At 39.8% G+C, this 23,132-nt stretch overlaps 1 protein-coding gene across 2 annotated transcripts in view; it reads left to right on the forward strand.

Moving 5' to 3' along the window:
- larp1 (La ribonucleoprotein 1, translational regulator) overlaps positions 1 to 23,132 on the forward strand; it is a 62,385-nt gene that overhangs the window by 25,115 nt on the left and 14,138 nt on the right. The window contains exons 3-7 of one of the 2 annotated variants that reach the window (XM_078265320.1): positions 763 to 828; positions 7,314 to 7,385; positions 11,083 to 11,233; positions 17,759 to 17,893; positions 18,437 to 18,586. In XM_078265320.1, coding sequence (XP_078121446.1) covers positions 763 to 828; positions 7,314 to 7,385; positions 11,083 to 11,233; positions 17,759 to 17,893; positions 18,437 to 18,586 — 574 coding nt within the window. The remainder of the gene's footprint in view (positions 1 to 762; positions 829 to 7,313; positions 7,386 to 11,082; positions 11,234 to 17,758; positions 17,894 to 18,436; positions 18,587 to 23,132) is intronic. The other variant, XM_078265321.1, reaches the window with a different exon arrangement.

The following is a 23,132-nucleotide window of genomic DNA, read 5'->3' on the forward strand; positions in this document are numbered from 1 at the left end:
TGCATGACAACCCTGTCAAATGTATTTATTTATGGAAATATGTACAATAAGTTCTGGGCCAATTCAAACAGAACATCTCCATTAGTTCAGAGCTTCAACACAGCTCAGTGAAAGTAGGTGTTAGTCAGAGTGCTGGTATTTATCTGCTATACCTGAAGCTGTGTAGTAACCTCCCTTCACACTTCCTGGAATGCAAATGTGAGTTCCTGGTGTGCCATTGGCCGGCAGATAAAATAAACAAACTCTCCGCAAAGCGTGCGTCGTTCAAAACTTCATACCTTTTGATTGCAGGCACTCAGCTGTTGTACTCCAGGTTTGTTAGACACACCCTGGCCATAAACTTTTATAACGTCCTTGCGTTAAGTGCATTGTTGCTGAACCGATACAGAAATTGACCAATCACAGGCAACATATGGATAAAGTTGTTTGTGCACGTATGTAAAGAAAATGTAGTTGTACCATGCAGACATTTTAATTGAACCTTTGGATTTGTTGAGCCAATAGGGTATTTGGTGTTAAGTATGTGGTGCAAACCAAGGAGAAATGTGCAAAACCAATGACAATTTGAACGTACACACTTTCCTTTGCACTTTTTTAGATCTCCTAACTTCTTTCTGTAGTATTAGTGTGCAGTAATGCTGTAATGAAGGTGTGATCTTGGATAGTCTTCATGGATAACCTGCTCTAACGTCTCAGTTTCCAGACCCGTGACACTGCTGCTAATTCAGCTTTGTTTTTTTTTTCCTCTAATTTGTATCTCAGGTTGGAGATTTTGCCGACGCCAACAGCTGGCCGACTCCTGGGGAGATCGCAACTAAAGACATGCAGGTGGGTGTTATTGTTTGAGAAGTGTTGGGTCACAGGTTTCTAGATGTATAGAGGACGCACTGATGAGACTAAGGTGGTGTGTATTAGGGACTACTGAACTATTTCATATGTTTTGCTGCATCTTCAGAAGATGGCTTCCGTGTCTCGAGCTCCTTTTTAGAGTCTCAGTTTTATTTATTTTTTGTTTGAGCAGTGTTAAAAGAATTGAATTGCCAATGACTGCTTCTCTGTAATTGTTGTGCATATGACAATAAATACAACTTGGACCCAACCTGACCAGGACACAGGAGTAGAACTTGGAAAATGTTTTCTTTCACGGTTTCATTAAGTGATGGGAAAATAAGAACCAATATCAGCCTCGTGTCTGCATGACACACCAGAGATAGAGCTGGGTGGTCATAACAAAATACCTTCGACTTGGTACCGCTGTTGGTAATAACTGAACAGTATTGGATGCATGACTTGGCGTTTTCATACAGAATCAATGTTTAAACGAGCTGTGGTGATATGATGTCAGAAAATAAGCCTTGATAATGACGGCAAGCAGGTAGAGGCAGAAAAGGAAGTGTCACCCTTACCTGGTTGTTAAAAGATACAGGTGAACAGAAATATTTAAAAGACTAATTCAACATGGGTGACAACACAGAGTTAGGGGTTTATAAAAAGAGAATCTTGGTAGTTTCAAAATTATAATATTCACCAACCAATCAAAAGGAGCTGCTCAGTTTGTCCTGCTGCACTTTGCTGTGTAGTTTTCTACAATAGGTATTTTAGTGCTTGTGGCTGTAATTATACAGCAGCTAAACACCACGTCCAGACGGAGCAGTCTGCTTCTGCTGGCCCGACTTTGTGTCCTCAGGACTGCATGTTTTTTTTAAGGCTTAGGGTTAGTCCAGGCTTACCACCATGGCAGGAGCTCTTGGACACTTCGGAACAAAAACAAAGATGGCTGATCTCAAAGCAGGGATCTCTGTTTATGAACATTGTAAGAAGACAATCGGTAAGAAGAAATCAGAAATCAATCTGCAGGATTATATCATACAAAATTAGGGCTGTCGGTGTTAACGCGTTAATCGCGATGCGATTAAGGGCTGACGCAATGCGATTAATTTATTTTACACTTCACTGTCAGCATCTTAGAGGACTCGGGTCTTAAAGACGTGCTACGGTTGGCATGTTCTGACCCGTCTTATACACTACCATCGAGGGGGACAGTAGTTTCACCATACACAGCCTGTATGACACGGAGAAAGCAGCTAAACTGGAACTGCTGCCAAGTGCAAACGCTGTCTCATTAACCGGTGATCACTGGATGTCAGTGAGTAATCACAATTATTTAGGAGTTAGTAAACACTATATTGACTCTGGCTGGACTTTGCACTTGTTTGTCTTAACGGTGGTTGTTAGTGTTACATCTCAGTCAATTGTTCTCAATCCTTGTTAAAAATGTAAAGGTTAAATGTCCTGCTGTGGCATCTGGTTTTTGGACCATTTTGTTTGTACAGTATAAGCAAAGTGTTAGTGTTACATCTCAGTTAGGTTAGGTACTTGTAGGAATTGTGCAATAATGACATTTTCACACATTTGTTTACAGTAAATAAATAATAGTTAAGTTCATAAAGTCACTTTCTTTGCATTCATTTGATTCCCAATCAAGATACACTGGTACGAATTGCTTTCCATTGTTATTATGTACTTAAAAACTGTTCTGAAATGCAAAATAATAGAATTTTAATTGTGATAAAACATTCAATTAATCGCGATTAACTATAGAACTTCAGCGATTAATCGCGATAAAAACATTTTAATCGTTTGACAGCCCTATAAAAAATCCTTTCTGTTAAATGAATAAAATTGGAAAAAAAAACTCTCACTGTTGGTACACTTATAGAAACACATTGAGCCAACACACACACATTGACATTCAGGAAATTAGGTATAGAAGGCATTTTCTTAATTCTTTTTAAACACCAAATATACACCAAACATGCCTTGTCTCAGCTTCTGATTTGTGAGGCTTTGTGACTTTTCTTTCTTTCATTTGATAATTTTTCTTGGTTGAACAAAACAAGACATTTGAAGATGTCTCCTTGTGATGTGGCATTTTTCACTTTTCTGACATTTTTGTAACGATTAGGTGATTAATGGAAAAAAGAATCAGCAGATACCGATAAAATAAGAGAGAGATTATGTGAAGAGAAAATAATTAATTGCAGACTGCCACAGATGTCGAAGATACAACACCAATGGGATTTGCAAACTCATGGTGCATTCCAGTTCACCTCGAGACTCAAGCTGTTGTTGTAAAGTACCCTTCTGCCATCTAGTTGTTCTTCTTTTTGTTGTTTAACAGCAATTGACTGGTGAAATAAGTTATTTTATTTTAAATAAATTATTTACATACCTGCAAACTAGTCGCTTTTCGGCGAAAATCGCCATTTTGAATGGGAAAATGTCATCCACGTGAATCGTGTAGATCCGAAGAGTTTTTATTTGGGGGGGGTCCGAGACCCGGTGCCTTAACGACCGTTCTCTACCGGATCGAATAGCAACGCGGATTTCGGTGCCTTATTTAGGTGCCACTTATGCCTGTGCTTCTCTCTGATGCTCTGAAAACAGACGTTAGAAGGAACTGAAACATCGCCGCACGGGGCGCTAGTCAACACTACACCTGACAGCAGCTGACATTAGCCTACCGTTAGCTAGCAGCTGGAGTAAATACGGTTAAAATGCTGACAGCTAAACGGTGTAAAAGTGTGTCTGTATTTCACTGGAGAGGATTCCAGAGGCGGGGGTGAACGATGTTTCACCTTTTTCAGCTCTTCTGAGTTTGCAGGTATGTATTTAAATTTGGCCTTAGCAATAAACAAGCCGTTCTTAAATCACTCTTGAGTCACTGACTGTCGTTTTGTGCTCTTCTTTTTTAAGTATCCATATAGGTACCATTTAGGCATCGGCACCATTTCAAAGTATCGTTTTATCACTGGTATCGGGAAGAAAAAAAAAAAATGATACCCAACTCTATGCATACAAGCTCTACATACAGTCTAGACCCACTCAACTCAGGTGTCCATAGAAGCCTTCCCCACACATCCAACACATTGACCCTCCTCCTTATATTAACTGCTCTCTACAGCTATTGGTCCAACAGGGGATGTGTCTAATTTGTGTTCGCCTTACAATACAGCAGACCAGTTTTCTATTTCTGATCTCTGGGTGATAGTGTGTCACTGGGAGAGCGACCCTGGTAACCTCCCCCATTTTAGGCAGCCAGGTCTGAGAGAACATGAGAGAGAGAGAGCTACATGTCCCTGAGCAGTAAAATGTGGGTCACATCATCAGCGCCAGGAATAACCAGTGGCTCTGGTGGCAGAAATCATAGTTGGGGTGTGGTTTGGATACGGTGACCAAGGCCTGGGAAGGAATGTCCTTTTAGGGAACCCCCTTCAATAAACCACCCCTGGATCTGTGCTGCTGCTGCTATTCTTAGGGGGCTGGAGTTCACTCTCCACCATGTAACATTTAAAGCTGTAAATCAGTTGCTGAATTTCTCAGATTGCGCTGAGAAATGGGCACTGTGATTTGATAAAGGAGGGGTTTTTAATTGCAGGGTTGTGCTTTAGAGTTTGGAGCTGTGGTTAAAGTTAAACCTGAGATTTCATGCAGTGAAACTTCTTTATTGATTCTGTAACTTGAATTAATTTTTCTTTTGGATTTTTCTTGGCCACATTTCTCAGAATACAATATTTTTTCTGATTAATGACCAATACTAGTTGTTAGAAGTAATTTTCTGTTGATTAATAAGTCTACTAACTGGTGAATACAAATTTGTTGTGCTTTTAAAGACCCATCTGTCTCACTAGCACGCTATTGAAGTGTGTTTTATGCTGCGTGAAGAGGTTCAGCTTCTTAAATGTGACGATGTGTTAATTTTCTCTGTTTTATAACGTTCTAAATTGAATCTATGTTTGAGTTTGGACTGCTGGTTGAACCAGGCAAGCAATTTGACAATATCACATTGAGCTTTCATTTTTCATCATTGTTTGATAAATTAGAGCTGCAACGATTAGTCAATTAATTGAAATTTTAATAATTTTTTTATTGTTGCAGCCTCGCAACAAGAATGTAATGCCTTTCTGTGTCATATATGATATGGTTTTGGACTCTTGTTTGGACAAAACAAGACATTTAAAGCTATAGATAACAGGCATTTTTGGCTATTTTCGGACAAAGCAATTAAATAGATTACACAAGAAAATAATTAAAAGATCGATAATGAAAACAATTGCTCATTGCAGCCCTACATTAAAGGAGTAATTGGTTAGAAAAAAAACTGACCCTTTTTAAAGAATACATTCAGAATTTTTTCAAGTCTATTTTAATACAACCTTTTTAGTATGAAATTCCTTCTCATATTATGGCACTAAGAGACTTTCCTGTATCATCATCTGTGGCTTAAGGATTTTGGGGTGTGTGTTCACCCCCATTTTGTTGTGTGTTCAGAGTGAAAAGATTGTCCGTATAGTGTTGGTTTCTTGTGTTGGTTGGTGGTTTATTCTGCAGCTGTGTTTTAGGATAGAGCTGTCAGTCTTCCTCTATAATACCATTCGAATTTCAGTTTTTTATATATTTATAAAAAACACAAATAAACACAAATCAACAGAGAACTCTGTAATTAAACATTATCCAACAAATGTATTGAAATGGCTCTGTTGTAAAGGCTAACGTTGATGGTTAGCCCAATGACATGTTAGAAAGCACAGCCGAAACGATTTGTCATAAACTAGCTAGCTAAGTAACAGTAGTGTTAGCCACAATGCTAACGACATTGATAACTAAGCCAAACGGTGCTGGCACTACTATTTTAGTGATTTTAAAAGCAACCTGTTTCTTGCAGATTGTCACGTTACTGAGAATACAGCCGTTAGAATGTAATATATGAAGTCGAAGCTAACTCTGACAGCTTTAGCTGTCTCCATGAAGCTCCCACCTAAGCTCCTATAACTCGCGACGCAGTTAGGAAACCAGAACGAGCTAACTATTAAGCAAGCAATTAATGTTAAGATAACATAAGCCTTTTGGCTCGGTGGATGTCGATTTTAAAGTCATGTTAAAACTATTTCCCATCTTTCTTCCGATTTCCGTTACTCAGCACGTAACGTTAGTTCACAATGCCTTGTGTTTCTTACCCCCGTAACTTATTGTTCATCAGAGGTGACATGAGAATAGGGAGATTAGCTAACGTTAGCCAACCTATTTATAAAAAAAAAAAAACATTCGAATAGTATTGATTTTTTTTTTTATTTATTTTTTAACCAAATTATATTTGACTTTCGGAATTCGTTCCAACATCCCTTGTTTAGGAGTCTATTATTTCTTTTAGTGGTGAAACTACCTCTAAAGACCCGGACACACAGAGCCGATAATCGGCCGTTGGGACAGTCTGGCGAGGTCAGTGAGTCGAGTCTGTTCGGTGTGTTCCGTGCTGTCGTCCGTCCGAGGGGCCATCGTCCTTCATTTTGGCCGATTTGACATGTATAATCGGCGGGGCAGGCACTGCCAGCAGTCGGACTCAAATGACCCATCTGATTGGTAGAGTGCTAACCCGGAAACGGGGAGCGGAATGAGCGTGACTAGAGTCTCTCAAAATCTGACGAAAATCTTTTAAACTGACCTTTGTCGATCTGAAATGAAGACCGATTCAGCAACTGCATGGCTTATTTCTCGCTTACAATGTTTTCAGAAACACGTTTTGGTAAACTATTTTAGTATACAGAAACCAAACCAAACCCAGGTGACGCGTTCGTCCAATCAGCTGCCGGTTTTCATTTTTGGGCGACAACACAGATTGGCGCCGCCTGCTGTTATGGAGACGTATTACGTCTTGCCGCATTGGTGTGTTCCAAGGCACTTTTTTGACCAATTTGGGGAGACTAATATCTAATGGCTCATTTCACATCTTTCTGTCCTCACTAAAAATAATCGGCTCTTATTCCCATCTGTGCAGAATCCAAAGCAATAAACCACAAAAAATGTATGCCTGGCTTTGTGACACATTAGCCATTTAGCCACTGAGATGATATGGGATGCACTTTATAAAACCCAGAGGGAGCTTATTGGACTGTAGATGCAGCAGACGCTTCTTATTATCCACAACTTGTACAGCATCCATTTGACATTTTCAGTGTGTTTGATGGTAACAGGAAGAAGTGTATAGCCTTTGTGTTGTTGGAGAAGAGTAGCACAACACAGATTATGTGTGACAACAATTATGTGTCTCCCCCCTGCATAGCACAAAATGGCCAGATTATAACTGCAGAGGCTTGGAAGGACTTGTGCATTCACTTTAGGGCCTGGAAAAGTCCCCAAACATTGAAGGTTTAGGACTCTCCACTCGCATCCTGTGTGTGTGTGTGTGTGTGTGTGCGCACATCATGATTCACCTCATTGTCTTCTCTAAACTGCTCTTCCCTCCCTCTGTTCAGATCGAGGCAGTGACACGGACCGTGTCCTGCCCGCCGACTGTCAGGCAGGTCAGAGACTCATGGAGATCCACTGTAAGTTCAACCTGCAGCCTGTGAAACCTGCAGCCTGCCTACCTAACTTCTTATAACAGTAACAAGTAAAACATAGTCAGTCAGTGAAAGCCTGCTTAATACTGTGTTCATCTCAAATTATGTAAACAAGAGTTTTTCTTACTTTGACACAATGAGTGAGAGAGAGAGAGAGAGAGAGAGAGAGAGAGAGAGGTCATCCGTGTCAACAAGACTTGCCCATTCTTGTCTTTATGTAAGACTGCATTGATGCAGTAGTCCAGGTGCATCATCACCATCATCAAATCCATACAATAAATAAGATATGCATCAACAATAATATTCAAGTTTCCTGTAAGCCACAATTTAACGGTCTTTATAAAACTGAGGTGGTTTTCTTTAATATGCAATTTGGGGCTGTCAGTCGATTACAATATTTAATCGTTATTTATCGGATGATTGTCCTTAGTTAACTTGCGATTAATCACCCCTTTTTTATCTGTTCAAAATATACTTTAAAGGTCCCATGACATGGTGCTCTTTGGATGCTTTTATATAGACCTTAGTGGTCCCCTAATACTGTATCTGAAGTCTCTTTCCCAAAATTCAGCCGGTGCAGAATTACAACCACTAGAGCCAGTCCCACAATGAGCTTTACTTAGTATGTGCCATTTCTGTCTCTGTAGCTATTGAGGAGGAGAGAGGGGGGGCAAGGTGGAGAGTGGGCGTGTGGCCTTGACCAACTGCCTCTTTGGTCATTTGAAAGCCATGATGTCTCTCTCTCATTGGTGGGCCAAATTCTCTGGGCGGGCAAAGCAGAGAAAGGGGAGGTAACCTTGCTCCTTATGATGTCATAAGGAGGAGATTCCAGATCGGCCCATCTGAGCTTTCATTTTCTCAAAGGCAGAGCAGGATACCCAGGGCTCAGTTTACACCTATCGCCATTTTACCGAAATTTTCATGCCATGGGACCTTTTTAAAGGGATATTTTTCAATGAACTGTTTTGAAAATATGTTTTCTTGAAATATAATATGCTCAAGCCCATAAGAGTTGTCCAGGCGGCTCTATTGCAAACTATCCAGCGTGGCCTGCCTTTCATAAGGGGGAGGAGGGTTCTCTGCATCAGCAGTATGCTTGGCCAGCAAGTGGTGTGTGAGACTCGACGTATTCCGGTGGGAACTCAATTTACATGCAAATAAATTTAGTCTTGTTAAGAGAACCATCTGGAAGGGCTTTGACACTGAACTTGCCATTCAAAAGATCCTTTTCTTATCAATTTTTGCTCAAGGTTTGTTTCTGCTAGCAATCCGCAACATTACTGCTGCATCACTTCCTGATTTCCCAAACTACAGAGCAGCCCGAGGCCCAAATCATAGAACGCGCGTGTGTTAATTGCGTGTCAAAAAAATTAGTGGCCACCTCATTACGTACCGCGCATGTATTGTGAAGTCATTCAAACTGCTGCGGTTACTGCCATAAAATGTATATATTTTAATCTTAGTCGTTTTATTTATATATATATATATAATATAGAGTTTATTTAGTCTAAATGTTTTGTTCACTAATTAAGGCTTTAATAAACATGTTTTCAAATCCAAAACTGAGGTTTTCCAGCAGTAACGCAGCTTCCTCTCTCACCCAGATGCATCCAAGTAATTGGGAAAGTATTGGGACCAATGGCCATAACAAACATTTACATAACTGACACCTTTGTTTTCATGACAGAAAGGCATCTCTTTAACAGATAAAATGGATGAAGCCAGCAATGTTCCATATAATATGTCTGAAAAGGGTTTAACACAATACACATATTTAGCAAAACAGTATTGGGAATAATATATATAAAGTGCATAAATTAAACAATAAACTGTAATTGTAGGTTCCACAGGAAGTTTATATGTATTAAAGAGCATCACATTGAAAGCCCTAAAATGTTGTTAAACACATTAATAACCCTGGAAGCAACCAAAATTTAGAGAGCATGGATCAGAAGCACTGCAGCCTTTAGGTAGATTTGGAAATGCGATTTCTACACCAGTCGAATCACAGTCATTTAAAACGGGTATATTTCATAAAGGTTATAATTTGCACAACATAATTGCTCGTGCCTCCTTTGCGGTTTGGTGCAACTCAGTATTAACTATGTTGTTAGGAACTACAGTGCATGTTTGACTTTGAGTTCAGTGTGATTAGATTAGTTTGTGATGTGATACCTTGAAGACTGAGCATGTCACAGCGTGTCTATGTGGACAGAGTGGTTTGGGGCTTGAAATGTTACTCAAGTTGAGTCAAATGCTTTGTATGACTCCTATGCAAATCCTTCAGGAGTGTCAAACTTTTCAGATATGTGTGTGTTGCTGATAGCTGAGCTGCCGTAGCACAGATGAGCGGCTGAACTTTGTTTGATTTGAATACACTCAGATATCAGTTCTGTGAGAAAAAGATAACCAGCAAAGGCAATTCATAAATGGTGAACTACCCTGTGTCCGTTACTGTGTGTTTGCTCAGGCTTGGCTGCAGGACAGTGGTGTTGTACTCGTGTTGCTCTGCTGCAGTCAAACATTTGACTATAATGAAACTGAATAGGATAAAGATGCCTCTAAACCACATGTAAAGTCCTCTTTGTCCCTGTTATATTGTGGCGCTGACGAGGTTGTATTTGTAATTTCAACATGAATGGATAAGATTCTCTGTTTGTTTTGATCGATCTAAATATATAAAACATCTCATTCTGCAAACAAAATGTGTTTATGTGCTGGTATCACTTTATTCCACAAGTTAGATTGTTGGGTATGGTATACTAAAACGGTATATTTTCAGAAATACTCATTGGATTTATTTATTTACGCTTTTGTTACAGATTATAAATGTTACGTTTGCATACTAGTAGACTATATAAATGAGTGCAGGATTTGCTGGACAACGTTAATTTTCCACTGCTATGTGCTCTGATTGTGATATTGCCTAAGAAACAGCCAATCATTTGCAGCAGTCGACTGTTTGCTAAGCCCAGCCCCTCCCTTAGTTATTTACCACTCAAAATTCTTGCAAATTTAAAAACAGTCAGCCTTTGATTTCACAGAGGTAAACAAAACAGCTTCTCATTTCTAGCTGGCTGAAAAGACAACTCCTGTAAGCAGCTTTTATCAGCTGTAGCTAGCTAATTAAGATGACATTAACTCTGTGATTTGGCTGATAATGTAGTCTCCGTCTGACTCATTTTAATGGTCTTCAATATACATTGGCTACATACATTATATCATGCTGAATGAATGTACGCTAAAGCTACATGTCACAGGCAAAAAGTCAGTTTATGGCTTTGGAAAAGCTAAAAGTAAAGATGGTACCCTTCAAGTATCTCTTTCACCAGAGCTCCATGCCCACCGCTTTGGCATGACATGACTAGCATGGCTTTATATATTGCTTGCTAGTCACTGTTTGGGGGAGGGGTTAAGCAAACGGTCTATTGCCTGACTGGAATCTTGTGCATGTTTAACCAAAACAATATGTGGTTTTAAGCTCAGATTCCACTTTGCTAAATCAGAAATATGTGTGAATATGTGAGCATGTAACATTGCCTCTGTGGCATTTATTTACACACTACAAAAATAGTTTTGTGTGAAGTCCTGAATAATTCTTGTCTTGTTTAAATAGGTCTTCAATCCTCTTTTGATGGACCGAACTGTTTCTACAACCCTTTCTTAAATGTTTCCTCTTCAGGCTCCTAAGAAGACGACCGTCAAGAAGGAGTCCAAGGAGAAGAGGGAGAGCAACGAGGAGAGCAAAGAGAACCTGAAGGCCAAGTCGGACGACTCCGGAGAGGAGAAGAATGGCGATGACGACTCCCAGAAGAACGGACCGAAGAAAAAAGGTGAATATGGATCAGAGGACTGGCATATTGGCGTGCTATTTTTACCAAGCAAGGAATGACTACTAAACAGTGGCATGTGCTAAGGTTAGCATCTGCAGCATGTTAACATCCAACAGTAGTTACCGTGGTAACTGTAGTCATGTTAACTCGCATGCAGCTGAACCTAAGTACCCTTTGTTTGAGATGTCACAAAATTTTTGATCGAGGTAACAACACTTGCACTGCAGCTGGATTCTTGCATATAGCATGACATCACGCGAGATTCAAAACGTTGCATCACTAGGGCTGGGTACCAAGCTCAGTATTAGGGCTGCAGCTATCGATTATTTTAGTAATCGAGTATTCTACCGATAATTCCATTGATTAATCGAGTAATCGGATAAGAAATACTTAGTAAGAAATACTTAGTAGACAGCTATAGTAAATATTTATTATTGCTGTTTACTAAAAAAAAAAAAAAAAAGGAAACCTGTCTCTTGTGTATATATAGAAAAGACGGACAAAGCTTACAGCAGGGCTGTTCAACTACACTGTTCTGGGGGACACATTTTTAGAAGCCTAATACACAGTGAGGAGAAAGAATGCAGACATCACCAGCATGATGACGTCATTCACATGAATATTAAGTGGCCATGCTGGGGGGAGGAGCTGGTTTGTCTCTGGCAGCAGCTAAGTTTCCAAAGATTAGTAGCAAACTAATAAACAGACTACAAACCGACAGCGTTCGTTTTAGCTTGTGGGGAAAACATCGCTATTTGCAGAGTAGCATGCTGTAGGCTAGTTGTGTAAAACAGCGCGGTGGATGAGAGCAGCAGACATTAGTTAGCTACCTTGTGTCGGGTTCGCTCCGTGGAATGGATGAGTACACTAAATGTTTTCTACAGAGATGATGTAGCAGCATGTTTGCAGCTTAAAATGATCCCAAACTTTCTGTCGTTTTCTCTCGCCTGTCTCTTCTCTTAGACCCTCGCTATTTTCGTCTTCCTTCATTTGTAATCTGGGTAATCTTTGTGTCCACAGAAGCGTGGAAAAACGTGTTGTGCGCTAGTAATAATCCTCCGTGCGGAAACACAGTGAACCGTACAACCTTAATTACGTTGATTTAACGAAGCTTCGAGGCAAAGAATTTTGCTTCAAGGATTTTTTGTAATCGAATTATTCGAGTTATTGTTTCAGCCCTACTCAGTAAGTTTTAGGGTACCGACCGAATTACGTCGGTACTCCCAAGGACCGATTCACGTTTAATCAATCTGTGCCATATTTCGGTACCTGAGAGCCTGTAAGTGCGAGCTTCGCTGTCGTCTCTGCATGTTTGACAGAGAGAGGGGCTCAGCTCCGACAACCCAGCAGACGGAGCGAAACTACAGTGGGGCGAAAAAGTATTTAGTCAGCCACCAATTGTGCAAGTTCTCCCACTTAAAAAGATGAGAGGCCTGTAATTTTCATCATAGGTACACTTCAACTATGAGAGACAAAATGAGAAAAAAAATCCAGAAAATCACATTGTAGGATTTTTAATGAATTTATTTGCAAATTCCTCGGGAAAATAAGTATTTGGTCACCTACAAACAAGCAAGATTTCTGGCTCTCACAGACCTGTAACTTCTTCTTTAAGAGGCTCCTCTGTCCTCCACTCTACTACTTACCTGTATTAATGGCACCTGTTTGAACTTATCAGTATAAAAGACACCTGTCCACAACCTCAAATAGTCACACTCCAAACTCCACTATGGCCAAGACCAAAGAGCTGTTAAAGGACACCAGAAACAAAATTGTAGACCTGCACCAGGCTGGGAAGACTGAATCTGCAATAGGTAAGCAGCTTGGTGTGAAGAAATCAACTGTGGGAGAAATTATAAGAAAATGGAAGATATGCAAGACCACTAATAATCTCCCTCGATCTGGGGCTCCACGCAAGATCTCACCCCGTGGGGTTAAAATGAACGGTGAGCAAAAATCCCTGAACCACATGGGGGGGACCTAGTGAATGACCTGCAGAGAGCTGGGACCAAAGTAACAAAGGCTACCATCAGTAACACACTACGCCGCCAGGGACTCAAATCCTGCAGTGCCAGATGTGTCCCCCTTCTTAAGCCAGTACATGTCCAGGCCCGTCTGGAGTTTGCTAGAGAGCATTTGGATGATCCAGAAGAGGATTGGGAGAATGTCATATGGTCAGATGAAACCAAAATAGAACTTTTTGGTAAAAACTCAACTCGTCGTGTTTGGAGGGGAAAGAATGCTGAGTTGTATCCAAAGAACACCATACCTACTGTGAAGCATGGGGATGGAAACAATCGTGCTTTGGGGCTGTTTTTCTGCAAAGGGACCAGGACGACAGATCCGTGTAAAGGAAAGGATGAATGGGGCCATGTATCGTGAGATTTTGAGTGAAAACCTCCTTCCATCAGCAAGGGCATTGAAGATGAAACGTGGCTGCGTCTTTCAGCATGACAATGATCCCAAACACACCGCCCGGGCAACGAAGGAATGGCTTCGTAAGAAGCATTTCAAGGTCCTGGAGTGGCCTAGCCAGTCTCCAGATCTCAACCCCATAGAAAATCTTTGGAGGAAGTTGAAAGTCCGTGTTGCCCAGCGACAGCCCCAAAACATCACTGCTCTAGGGGAGATCTGCATGGAGGAATGGGTCAAAATACCAGCAACTGTGTGTGAAAACCTTGTGAAGACTTACAGAAAACGTTTGACCTCTGTCATTGCCAACAAAGGGTATATAACAAAGTATTGAGATGAACTTTTGTTATTGACCAAATACTTATTTTCAACCATAATTTGCTAATAAATTCATTAAAAATCCTACAATGTGATTTTTCTGGATTTATTTTCTCATTTTGTCTCTCATAGTTGAAGTGTACCTATGACGAAAATTACAGGCCTCTCTCATCTTTTTAACTGGGGGAACTTGCACAATTGGTGGCAAACTAAATACTTTTTTGCCACACTGTACATCTCCTCTGCACCTTGTTCAAGTCACGGTGACGGCAATGAAGATAAAGCAGTCGCAAGTATGGTTACACTTTTCAAAGCTCCACGCAGACAGCGTTCGCTGCAATGTAATATAATGGCAAGCCGAAAGCAGTCGCGGTGCCGTGACACTTCCTCTGAGACAGGCACAACAGGATTTTCTGTGCCCTGGTGACAGACCGGCAGGCTGGAGGTTGTCGGGCAAGGCAACTTTATTTCTAAAGCACATTTCAGCAGCAAGGCAATTTAAAAAAAGCGTTACATAAAACAATAAAGAGCAATTAAAACAGCCATGAAAGAGAGAGAAAATAAAAAAATAGAATAAGATACAAATACAAGAATAAAAGTTACAGTGCAGTGTAATAAATGAATAATTAATTGATAAAAATGTAAACTGTATCCAAACCTACATATTACCCAAAAATCCATCTTGTCAGGCTTCAAGTAATGTTTGTGTCTGAACTACCAGCTTACCGAATCAATTCTGGTGAGGCGCTACTGGCAGCTACGGACGTGGTTAAGGTGCATGTGACGGCCGCCACTGTTAGTTTAAAACAAAAATGGCGGGCATGATAGACAGATGGTTCATCTAGTCACCTGCAAGGTATTTTTTTGAAAGTGCCTGCCCTTTACCAAACTGTTTCTGATGACTGCTTTTCAGATGGTTCTGTGTAACAAACCATCTGGCACTTCAGGTTAACTAACACTGGCACCCTACTCGAGCCAGTTTATAACCCTTAAGTTGTAAGAATCTGCATCAACCAGAAAGTAGAGACTTAGTGTTGAGTTTTTATGGACCAGTAGTACTTTCGGGGGTGGGGTTTGCAGGAATGAACATAGCTGATTGGTCAAACACACACAGCACTGCTGCTTCAGCTTGTTTACCACTTCATTCATAAAACAAGGAAGTACTCTAGCATTGATTTAGGTTATGTTTGATATCATTGAAATTAAAGTAAGGCTTTGCTGTTGACATTCCAACTCAAAAAGACGTGCAGACGTGTGTTGAGCTTGGGCGAACCGAGAGAGAGACGGCGCTGCAGTACTGTGAATGAGAGGACTATTTTCTGATTGTTTCTAGGCAGTTACATTTAAAAGGAAAAAATAACCATCAAACACTCAACAGATGATTTACTGTTGAGAAACGTGGCTATAAAGGATGAGGTGAGGGCAGGATAGTCAATATGTTTGTATGGACACAAACCGCTTTAATCCTGTGCTTAAACATACAATGTTTTATTATTTTACCCCATTACTCCCCCAAATCACAAAATTTCCTAATTTACGGTTGTCTCAAAATTCAACGGTGCTGATCATCAACAATAACGGGGAGAGTGGACATCATGTGTCCCTACTAGAGAACCAAAACTGGCCTTTTATTTTTGTTTCTTTTTTAATGGATGTTTACTTTTAAGATGTGACTATAATGCTAGTGCAAAGTATATCTCGTTAAAGTGTTTCCATGACAGTTGAAATTAACATTCCTTATTGTAATAATCAAATTATAATGTAATGTAATGAAACGTTCTTAGTCAGTTTTTAAAGTGCAAGGTATTTTACACTTGAAGTCAAATACAGTTTCCTTTTTAAAATGTGATCCAACAACAGATGACTTGAGAAGTTTGTGATGGCTGGTTGCAATTTTGGCCCCAATAAAAGGTTTAAACTACACCAGCCAGCCATGTTTTCTGAACATCGCAACATGTCAAAAATTGTTTGTTTGTGGGGGGGAGGGAGGCAATGGTGAGGATTTCACCCCAGGGAACCCTTTTACCAGTTCAGTTAGGCTATGTGTAGATCATGTGCATAAGCATAAACCTATATAATATCAAGTCTGTTTTATTTAAAACAATAAAAGCTTGCATCACCTAATGATGTATCGGTCAGATCTAACCTGCAGATGTGCTGTAGAAGTGATGAGCACTTCATGTCTCTTCTCTGACTTAACATCAATGAAGAGAACTTTCACAACTCTGATCTCAGCATTAATGCAAAAAAAGAGGAAGAAGAAAATCAATTAAACACTCATGCTGGGCATATTAAGCCAGATTTAAGCCCTAAATTGGTCACCCCTGGGCTGTTGTTTGACGTTCACTTTAAGGGGGGTCTAAGCTTGATTAATCGCACAATCAATCAACAACGGGCTGTTGGTCTAAAATTTTGGTCAGTCATCTTGCTGTCCCTTAAACTGATTTCCCACATTGCTGCTGTCAAAAGATGCTACTGTATAAAGTGTTGTGAGCTTGTTTTGATGTTGTTCCAGCAGTATTTTATGTTTTGGCTACTGTGACTCAGTAGCCACAGTGTAATCTGCAGGTCTATATTCTTCTTCTTTTCCCCTTTATTCTCTCCCTCCTACCCTACCTCCCTCCCTCCCTTACCTACGCAGCCAGCAGATAGACACAGGGCCACGTCAGTTAAAACTGGCTGTCATTGCATTTCCTTTCGACCATTGCGTCTATTATTTGTCACATACTCACACATCCACGCAAACACCCCTGCAGACAAATGTTTTAAACAGCAGTTCACTGATGCACTCTGTTGGCCAGCTGAGGTACTGCAGCAGACTTTATGCTGTTTCACCAATAAAAGACTCAGCAGTAATGATCGCAATTCGTCATAGTGAAAGTTATGAAAAGCAGCTAACCCTCCAGTATACAAAGGTGCTATTGTATCCCGAAAATCCATCTTCCTGGTAAAACTGGTAAAACTGGACATCTGGGAATTTTGAATCTACTGGTGGCTGTATCCTGAAGGCAAAGTGGGTTCCTTTACTTCTACATAAGTAGTGATACGAAAGGTTTGACATATTTATTATCATTATTTAATCCAACAGTAAGCATTTGTTTTCTACTTGTGAGACTGTCCCATTGACAATGAATGAAAGTTCAATGAATGTTTGAATAAGCATTGATAGCATTACACATCTTATATTTATACACGGGGCATTTGCAGGTCCCCAACAGTTTATCAATTAATAATAATGGCTTTTTAAATGTCTTAAGGCTTTCAAAAGTCTTCAACTTAGTTAAGTTTTTTTATAAAGTGGGTTCTTTGGCTGCTTTAAAAGGTGGGTGTCATCAATTAAACAGACAGATACACAGATCATTACTCCGTAAATGTAGGTGCTGTTCTTAGTATTGTAAAGAAAAAAGGAGAAATAAAGAATGTTTTCCAAAGAAAATGGAGTAAAATGTCAATTTCATCCAGTAGTAGATCAACTATAGTCAACTGTGTAAATGATAAGGTCCATAGTGGGGGTAGTCTAAAGGAAAAAATATCAAAGTATTCAAAGTTTAATGCATTTTAGGCAGAAAATAAAAATAAACTACATTTTTAATAAAAGTTCCCCTTACCCTCCTGACATATTTTTCAAAACAATTTGGTTTTGAAGGACAATAAAAACGTCTGATTATGATAAAGAACATTTTAATGGAAATATTTAGATGATTCCTGCAGACACCTCTGAATTTAAAGCTGTATCAGGGCCTAAATGACAAAATGTTTTCTAACTGTGTTGCCTCTCCCTGTCGTTACAAACAGGAAATAAGCAGAAGTGGGTTCCCCTGATGATCGAAGTGAAGTCCGAGGGTCCCAGGGAGCGCTCGGCCTCCAGGAACAACAGCAGACAAAACGAAAACCCCCGTCTGCCTCCCAACGCCAGGAACGATCTCAGAGGTCAGTCTGTTCAGGGTACTCAGTGCAGCTGACAGGTAGTAGATGTTGGCGCCCACAGAGTTACAAAAAAGTATCTGAAAATGACTTTGAAGTGAAATCCCACCCAGCTGGTGTAATGTGAGCAGCAGATTTTAATTTGTTGAACTGGTTGTGTCAGTATTTCTGCATCTGTAGCTGTTAAACTATTGGCGGGCCTTACTGCATTTAGCTGGATGAGATGGCGTGCATGAGTCAGCAACAGGATGTGGAGAGATCTGTGTGCGCCTACTGATCTGCTACTTCTGCTTTAATAGCTCAGCTGTTTAAATGTACACATTATAAATAACTTGGTTTCTTATATTTACCGTGAAAATGAAATGTGTTGGCGTCTAAGAGGACATTAAATCTGCTGGTAAGCCCAAGATTTCAAGTTAAAACTTAACTTTCTTCTAATTAAAAGCTGTAATAATTCTGCAGAGAACTCCGTTTCATAGTAGTTTTGTTCTCCTAGTCCAGTATGACGATGTGTTTGTGCTGACGGAGAGGCTGTTTGCTTCCCTGCAGACTGGCACAGTCAAAAGTACGAGCGGGAGTGGCGTGACGACCACGACGAGGTGTCCAGTGTGAAGAGTGAGGGAGCGCCATTCCGCGGAGGGTTCAGAGGTCGCGGACGTGGAAGAGGAAGAGGTCGGGGACGAGGCAGAGGCGGGAGAGGTACGTGTGGGGTTTTTTCACCCATAGACACTCATTGTCATCAGAAACAAATGTAAAATACAACTTGCATATAAAACAAAAATACAAATTTACCACTTTTCTGTCCTCAAAATATGTTTACTTATATGGTCATCAGCCTCCTTTTTTTTCTAAAACAATACTTGCAAATGATGCAAGAATGTGACATTGATACTCAAAGATTAAGAATTCAGTGACATACAGTGAATACAAAATGAAACATGATAAAAAGGCAGGTTATATATGCACAATCTTAATATCAGGATTAAGGGCGGTTTTGTTAAACACAATAAAATTTACTTATTATAAACTTTTCTTACATCGTTTGGAGATGAATGGGTCAGACTTAACCTGCAGATGTGCTGTAGAAGTGATGTGCACTTCATGTCTCTTCTCTGACTAAACATTAATGAAGAGAACTTTCACAACTCTGATCTCAGCATTGAAGCTAATAAAAAATCACTGGAACTTGGAAACTTCAGCATACCATCAATAGGTTGTGTTGCTTGACAAGGCACTAATAAACAGCCACTTTTCGACATGCTTTTCACAACTGAGTTAATCACCTGAAGCACCACACATTTTTTTCATTTGATTTTTAGATTAGATTTTTGTATGACATCAGTTACATTGGCTGAACCAGGTGCATTGCTTGAGTGTTTTAGCACACTTGCTAATTTTCAACACCCAACTAAATAACGAACAAGAAAACAATAATATATTGTTTTAACAGTAATAAAACATTGTAATAACAGTGCTATTAGTAAAAGTAATAATAGCAATGTCAGTAGTGAAAGGGAAAAGATAAAATATATATCATTTTGTAAGAGCAAAAAAGGAACAATATATTTAGAATTATTTACATACATAAGCTATAGCACAAAGGCAACATAATCAGACAATAACCCAGTGGTAGGTTATAGGGCTGCAAAATTAATAACATTTTAATCACAATCACGATTTTGGTTTCCCACGATCAAATTCACGTGATCGAGCGATATTTAAAATGCTTCATTCCGTTCATAGAACGCTCTGTATCAAAGTGTGTTTTTTTTGTTGTTTTTTTTCAAAGCTCCGTAAACCACACTCTCTTTGGGTCTTTTAGCTCATAGCTTTAGCAGCAGACTGTTGTACGTCCCACTGTTGGAATCCTCTACGGTGAAATACAGTCACACTACACCGTTTAGCTGTCAGCATTTTAGCCGTGTTTAATCCAGTTACTACTGTAGCTAACGGTAGGCTAACGTTAGCTGCTGTGTAACGTGTTATTAGTGTTTACTAGCGTGACATGCAGCGATGTTTCTGTTGCCTCAAACGTTTGTTTTGGAGCATCAGAGCACAAGGCAGACATTTAAGTGGCACCGTAATCCGCGTTGCTGTTTTGTACGGTAGATACTGGGCACTGGTGACCAGATTTTAACATGCGCCGTTAACGTGAACAGAACATTCCGTTGCCTGTATCTTTTCACGGCAAACGCGCACGTTTCGAAAGCGGTCGCACAACAGCTGAAATGGCATACTCCTTCATAGTATCCTTCAACAAAGGAGGAATGTAGCACAATATGGATGTGAAAGCAGTTATAATTGGCCTATGTGACAATAAAATTTGTTTTGGTTAAAATCAACAAATAATCGTGATAATTAATCGTGATCAATATATTGATCAAAATAATCGTGATTATCATTTTGGCCATAATCGTGCAGCCCTAGTAGGTTATTTGTGTGACTACTGATTTTTGCAATTGTTTAAGTTCTCTGTTAAAATCATTGCCATTGGTCTCTAGCTTTAAATTAGTAGGTAAAGCGTTCCAGAGTTTTAGCCCCTTTTGCAGAGAAAGCAGACTGACCAAAAGACGTCTTATACCTTGGGACAAGACAGTTACTGCTGGTAGTGGCTTGTGTGTTTGCCCTATGAGAGTTCTAGTAAATAAAGCTTTTCACACAGGTAATTAGACCCATCCTCTGCTTTGTAATGGCAAAAGACATGTAAGAACACCAACTTGTGGTTTTAGGGGGAGTTATGTAAGTGTACTGTATTTCTTTGCAAACTAGGGGCGGGTTTTGTGACTTGCCTGGATTAAACAAACAAGATATAATGTGTTATTTAGTCATATTTAGAGATGCCAGACTAGCTGTTGCATCCTCTTCTTGCTACAAGGTAGAAAAGCTTGACTTTGGCCAACAAAATTTAGCATGTTTGAGAAAATAGTGTCCAGCCAATCTTTACAGAACGTAGTTTTGGTTGTGTTTCTGCTCTCAAACTGGGTGGTTGGTTACCTAAATTGGCCCCACAGAGACTACAGTGAAAAGAAAAAAGTGCAATAAAAACCAGTGAGCGTTGGAATGAGGAAAAGGCCTGTTAGATCCAGCAGGAGAAGCAGGTTCCCCCTAAGGCCTGTTAGTTTTGGCAGGATTCTCCCTCTCTCTCCCCCCTGTTGTTCACTCTCTTTTCATACACAACGCTTTTTCTTACTGCCCCTCCTTTCACTCTCCTTCCACTCACTCTTTCTGTTTTCTGCCTCTTCCTTCCTTTACTCCCCTCCCCAGACTGAGATAGAGAAAACACTGCTTCCTTTTTAAATTTTATAAGAGGGAAGAAAAGTGAGAGAAAACGAGTGATCGTCTATTAAGTCCAGTTTTACTTCCCTCCCGTCTACTTGAGGACAAGTTGACTTTCAGCAGCACTGAAGAAACGGTCAGAATTAATGCTGAGCAGATGAACTTTGTGTCTTTGTGTATTTACTCGGCTCTCGCATGTTTGTTCCTGCATACTCGAGTACACTCACACATGTTTTTGACTACATTCACTCTCTAATCTGTTTTTAATGCCATATTTACGATGACATGTTTTGATATTTTGAGGTTTTTCTTATATCTGAAATAGAACTGAACCACAAGCATCATTCATGAGACCTATTTCATGTGATAGGTGTCCTACAACTTGAGATAGATAGATAGAGAGAGAGAGATATATATATATATATATATATATATATATATATATATATATATATATATATATATATATATATATATATAGGGCTGTCAATCGATTAAAAAATGTAATCTAATTACATACTGTGATTAATTAATCGCATACATTATTAACGGTGCCTGAACTCACCGCACCGGCTGTGTTGTTTCTCCGACGGCAGCTGCAGATTGTTACATACCGGGGTTGAATCCTCTACAGTAAAACACAGACACACTTTACACCGTTTAGTGTTAGCTGTCAGCATTTTAACCGTGTTTAATCCAGCTACTAGCTAGCGGTAGGCTAACGTTAGCTGCTGTTGAGTATTATGTTAACTAGCGTCACATGCAGCGGGGTTTGTATTTCCTGTAACGTCTGTTTCAGAGCAGCAGAGAGAAGCGCAGACATATCAGTGGCACCAGATTTTCGTCTGTATGCAAACGTCAATATGGAATGGATTAATCTGCGTTAATTTTTTTAACGCATAATTTTTTCTCAGATTAATCGAAATTAACGCGTTATTTTGACAGCCCTAATATTTTAGTATACATTTTATATTCTGCTCTATACTAAAAGAGCACTTTGATTGCGGTTTTGTTTTGATTATGTCTCTCGCTCCTGAAGTCTGTTCTCCCACATCCCACAACTTCTCATATTTTGAATTCAAACAAATTTTGGTAATAATTTCTTGATGGAGAGAAAAGTTTCAATAAAAGAATGGTTGGACTCTAACAGCCAAAACACACTGGAGCTCATGTGATCCAGTCTGTCTGTCCACATCGGCTGCAATCAGGCGCGGAGTGGCTGCGCCTGCCTCGAGCAAATTTGTCAAGCTAAGTAGGTAATCAAACACAGGAAGGCCACAGCGCAGCTGGATACTTTACAAAATAAAACACATTTCAGGTTTATGGTGATTTTAGCAGTCTTGACTTCTCAGCTGTGTCTAGCGAGTGGGGGTTGTTGTTGGATAACTAACAAAAACACATGAGTAGCAAGAGCGAAAGCAAGCCGTGCTGTCGAGTAGAGAGGAGCAGGATTAGATACAGGATCGCTTTGTGACCGCTTTGTCTGGTATGAACAGCTATGCACACGATCAGACAAATCTGTGCTTTGCAGCGCTGGCAGTGTGTAGGCTGAATACATCTGGGTAATTTATCTATTTGCAACTTAAGTCTAAATATTGAAACTGCGCCCAGCTATATTAAACTAAAACGTGGTATAATTAAGCAACATAATGTTAACTCTGACTCGTCCGTCCATCAAATGCCAATAGTGTAAAGAAAACTACAAAAAGCAAACCACCTGTGGCTGGCTTAGCAGAACAAGATTCACTAGTGGAGAAAAAGACATTATGAAAACACTAATTGGATGTGAAGGATAAGAAACCGGGTAACTGTTAAAATAAATGGTCTAAACCGCATTGAAAGATTCTGTGGAGTCAGAAAATGCCAAGCAGCTGCTCTAATGTGTTGTCTAAAATGTATTTTTAGTCTAGGTAGTATTTTCAACAGACAGTTTGACATTTCAGAAACTAAATGAGGTTTGAATTTGAGG

This window comes from Sander vitreus, chromosome 13 (genome assembly GCF_031162955.1).
Source record: "Sander vitreus isolate 19-12246 chromosome 13, sanVit1, whole genome shotgun sequence".
NCBI lineage: Eukaryota > Metazoa > Chordata > Actinopteri > Perciformes > Percidae > Sander > Sander vitreus.